Here is a 5,145-nt window from a genome sequence, read left to right as displayed (position 1 = left end):
AGACGTGGTTATGGCTGAAATTTTACCGCGATTTCGCTGGAAGCGGGTGCAATTTTTCAGATTAGCACCCGCTCCTGGCGAAATCCTGCGGTTGTCCTTATGGCAAATTTTTAATTATATATAGCCACTTTTGCCAATAGCATTTTGGAACTGCTCATCGCAGTATTAAAAAAAACAGGAGGATCTAATTTGGGTGTTATAATTTCTCACCATGTCCCGCATTCCCCGCCAAATCCGACGTTTACAGAAATCCTTCTATAACTAAGATAAAATAACTTAGTTTGCTTAAAATTTTAGATAGTTTTGCTAATACATTGTACAATATGATAGGTGAAACAAACATCCAAAAAACCTTTTAATTAAATTTTAGCTTTGTTTTTGCTCGACTTGAAAAAAATAGAGAAAATTAGTCTTGTATAAATATTATTTTTATAAAAATTTACCCACGGAAATTCAGCAAGCAGCCTCTACAAAAAAGTTTTACATTTTATTTACAGAAAATAATAAAAAATCTTTCCGATTTTTATTAAAGCAAAATAAACCAAATGATAAAATATTAAATTAAAAGCGGCCCGATCCCCTCATTATGTCCCGGTTAGCCCCATTTTACGGTACAGAAGAATACAAATTATCTAAAATGGAAACTCGGAGAAATAAAAAGTATAGAAAACAGTATTTCGGTAGAATGCAAATGATGGAAAATAGTGAGTTCTACACATGCTTCTCGGTAAATAAATGGTAGTGTCAGACACAACCCATGTCCCTTTCCTTCCCCTTGCCAGGTCCGAAAATGCATGCGCCTCCCACGAAAGCTAAATACTATATAAACTCCAGAACGTTAAGCACCGATACATGAATCGTTTTCAGGGTTCATCAAAAACATTGAAGCATCGTTTAGATTCCGACATTACTTCCAGAGTTAATATCGAATGGGATGGGCTGAAGAAGTCTTCGAGACGACAGTCATAAAACCTGGAGACAATAGAGCTTCTCGAGAACGTCAAAATCGTCCCTTAATCCGAACGGGATGTAAAAAACAGGGTGATTCCATTCCCCCACCTTCTCATAATAAATCCTTCAAGAATCGCGAAGTAGCGTGTCACAAAACTGTTAATTTCTCTTTCTCGAACTTGTACCGGGGTAAGAGAAGAACAAGAAGACCGATTCTTATTCCTGGCAACAACCACTAGGGACCACCAGTGAACCTTTAACTCATTTCACAGAAAGAGGAACAGACAATGAGAAACAGAGACAGAACTGAATTGCGAGCAGAGCAGTTTCATAATGGCGGATAAGGTGACAGCAAGTCGTTGTTCAGTCCTAGCTCTTGTTTAAACCAGGACTTGTGTCGACGTCCACAGCTCTACTTTATCTCTATATTTTATATCCTTTCTATCCAACACAGTCGCGTTTCTTCGGGGATTGTCTCGTGACGGACGGTCGTTAACTCACCAACGAGTTTCGTGTAGAGACGACGAGCAGCTGCTCTTTTCGACGGACTCCTGAAATTTTCGGTAGCCGTGTAAATTTCGAAAATTAGAAACCCGTTAGCTTATACAAAACTTAGACAGTCCTCGAGCTATCACGTTCTCATTAAAGTTTTATTCATTCGAGGAAAAATGAAAGTGATCTGCTTCTTGAAAACATTTTTCATGAAACTAAAATAGCAGAGAGTGCCAACTATAAGAATGAATTCAAATTCTCGGTATTTGTCCAGTTTTTTCAAGTCGAACATTTAACTTTTCCAAAACTTTAAAATACTTTGAAGGTTTAAGTTTAAATTCTTGTAATTCCAACGTAACTACAAAATTCTTGGAAATAGAGTTGTTGCATAGTTTCAATTATTTTTCCCCCTGGTAAAATTAAAAGAATATAAAAAAATAATGTTACCATGTAAGGGAAGGTTTTTGGAAATAAGTTTGAATATATTTTTTAATAGTTAAAAAGTATACTTTTTGAATTTTTACGCGAAAATCTGATGGGTTCAGCGGATTTTCGGAAGTACTTTATTCTGAGTAGCGCGGTTGTCCGATTGCTGAGGGAATTTAATATGGCCGCTATCGATTGAATGTGTAAACCGTACACATAACCTATTGTATAATTTATTATTTTGAATGTGTTTTAAAAGTAAAAAGAAGGGCCTAAACGATTTCCAAAATGCCTAGAATTTCACTAAAACCTAGATTAGATTAGATATACTTACTATAAAATTCAAGATGTAAGGGTAAAATTACTTACTGTAAAATTATATTCACGACAATATGCGTCTGAGTTTGGATGAAACTTTATATTTACCGCTTCTTCCCATTGGCAACTTTATACATATTTTTTGTGGATCTTTGCTATTGCACATGCAATTAGGTACCCAATTTTTTTTATATGAGGCTAAAATTATTATCATACTTGCGATATGTTAAGCGAAAGAAATGCGCCTAACGTGTGCTCGTGGTTACGAACATATGACTGACGAAAATTTGAGGTTATCTTTGAAAACATCTCATTCTCAAGGACTTTAACGTCATTAATCATTATTATCTTTTTCTACGTTTTATATTTTAAGAAAAATTGTATTTTTTTGAGTGAGATTTGGTTATTAAAAATATCTGTTAGAAATTGTAATTTGAATTTTGGCTAGCAGTTTGCTAGATACTTCGTTAGTCAATGGATCATTATTCTGATTGGTTCGGCAATATTTCGGACGTGACGTTTCAACGCCACAGAATTTTTGAATCGGAATTTCTATCCTTTTTTTAAACAGTTTTATCTCAAGAATGAAATATTCACAAAAAAAATTAATGCACTAAAATTTTCAGAATGCTACGTAGTATTAAAAAAATAGTATTAAGAATATGTATTAACTAAGTTTCATGAAACGAGCCTATTAAATGTAAGATTTATTTCTTTTTGTCTTCGAAAAAAATAATCAAGAAACCAAGCATTAAGTTTGGAAAATACTCACCTTAAAGACTCCATCCAAATTTAAAAAAATAACTTAAATAAAAACTAGGAAAGAAAAAGAAGGCAGCCTCCAAATTCTCTTCCTTCATTTTTTCACTATTTTTCTTTAATTATCTTTTAATACCAATAAAAAACATTCACAAACAATTTTTCTTCCTTCTTTTTCATTCTGGGGTTCCAATTTGAATGGAGACATTTAAGTTTGCGTTGTCCAAATTTGATCGTTAGATTCTTGGTTGTTTTTAAATAAAAAGAAATAACCTAAATAAAAGGATAAAGTGAAATGAAAAATTACTGTTTTAATAATAATGGAGGGAATTTTTGGTTAAAAAACGGATGAAAAACAGAAGTATAAGAAACAATATTTGTAAATACTATCATTAATATTTATGTCGGAGAAAAATCCGCGCATAATTTATTTATTAGTTTTCCTAAAGCAAAATTGTTTACAATATTATTAGGTTCATAAAAAAGTTTACATCGAACTTTAGCCTTTTTAAAATCTTAGGCTTTAAATTTTAAAGACTGTTAAATTTAACACTATAATTTTAAGCTACATCAATTTTCCTTGGGGAAAGGATCTACGTTCAATATTTAGAGGGAAAAAATCATATAATTTTTTTTAATTCTACCCAAATGTTCCTGTTTCCATGAAAAATCGCACTTGTAAAATAGTTTAGTAGAATTGTTTCAATTTCAACATTTTAGTTTAAAAATTTGAACATATTTTTAAACAATTTAAAGTGCGAATAAATCCGGACTTTTATTACATATTTTGAGCTCTCGGCTCTATCAGTTAAAAATATCGAAATCAATTTACAATCTTAAATTATAAATAAAACCCTATTACGTCTCCTAAATGTATGGATCGTTCTGTCATTTGATCTTTTCAACAAGTGCAAAACAATTATTTTTTCGTATCGACCACTGAAAATCCATAATTAATAACTTGTAAGTTTTGTGTGTAAATAAAATTTAAAAACTCACGTGCGTAGTTATCCTGCCAGGCAAGGGAACTGCATAAAAGAGCCAAAGTTTTTCCACTCCCAGTCGGACTTTCCAAGAGGCAGTTTTGCTTATTCGTACATCCCTTGATCAGCTGCAAATAAAGAATATAAGAATAAAAAAAATATATTTTTAATAAAGGACCCTAAAAACTTTTAAGTCCCGTGAAATTGTATGTAATTTATTCCTTAAAGTTTTAGAAATCCGTTCGTATACTTTGAAATCTCTTAAAAATCATTGATATCCTCGATACCCATGCAAAATCCTTTGAAATGTTCTGAAATCTGATGAAATCCTTTGAAACCGCCTAAAAATTGAAAATCTCCTTAAATTCTTTGGAATAAATGTTTAAAACTCTAAAATCTCTGAAACCCCCTTTAAATTCCTTAACACTTATAAAATTTCTTAAAACTTGTGAAATTACTAGTAATCCTACCAAAATCAAACAAAGTCCTCTAAAACATTTTGTAAACTGTATTACCATTGAAGATTTCTAAAAAAAATGATATCTTCAAAATCTTCTGGAATCCCGGAAAAACAAAATAAATCTGATAAAGCCACTTGAAATCCCTGGAAATTTTGTAAACTAACCTAAAAACTTTGAAATCCACTAAAATCATTTGAAATCCCTTGAATTCTGTTGAAACGTTCTGAAATCTCTGGAAAACTCTCCAATTTCTTTTAATCCTTTTAAATCTATAGAATCTCTTTTAAATCTTATAGAATCCTTCAATTTCTTAGAAATCCTATGAATCCCTCTAATATTGTAAAATTAATTAGAAAATTTGAACTCTTAAACTTATGTATAATCCTATGAAATTCGTTCAAAAGTTTGTTGAAAAATTGACAGAGCCAAATACCTATATTATCGACCTCACATTATCAGTTCATCGAATATTTTTTTGAACCTAAAAACTTTTTTTGTGAATAAAATATCGAGCTGAAACTTTGGAAAATATATTAGAGTACAATAAAGTACTTTTAGGTACTTCATTTGGGTAGGAACTTCACTGAAAATTGTTTCCGACCAAATTAAAACTGGGAGCCTTTTGACATATTTTTTTCTGGACCTCGACATTTTTTTAACGTTAAAACTTTCTTTATACATAAAACATCAACCTAAAACTTTGAGAAATGCAAGTGTCCACAGAAAACTAAGTTAGTATTCAACTAAGTTGAATA

At 31.4% G+C, this 5,145-nt stretch overlaps 1 protein-coding gene across 2 annotated transcripts in view; it reads right to left on the bottom strand.

Annotated features, from left to right (window-relative positions):
• LOC117170097 overlaps positions 1–5,145 on the bottom strand; it is a 26,802-nt gene that overhangs the window by 10,789 nt on the left and 10,868 nt on the right. For both annotated transcript variants that reach the window (XM_033356622.1, XM_033356621.1), the window contains exon 3: positions 3,946–4,057. In XM_033356622.1, the coding sequence (XP_033212513.1) occupies positions 3,946–4,057 (112 nt within the window). The remainder of the gene's footprint in view (positions 1–3,945; positions 4,058–5,145) is intronic.

Source organism: Belonocnema kinseyi, chromosome 3, assembly GCF_010883055.1.
Source record: "Belonocnema kinseyi isolate 2016_QV_RU_SX_M_011 chromosome 3, B_treatae_v1, whole genome shotgun sequence".
NCBI classification, from domain to species: domain Eukaryota; kingdom Metazoa; phylum Arthropoda; class Insecta; order Hymenoptera; family Cynipidae; genus Belonocnema; species Belonocnema kinseyi.
The sequence above is the reverse complement of the archived record's forward strand: the minus strand, read 5'-3'. Positions and strand labels throughout refer to the sequence as shown.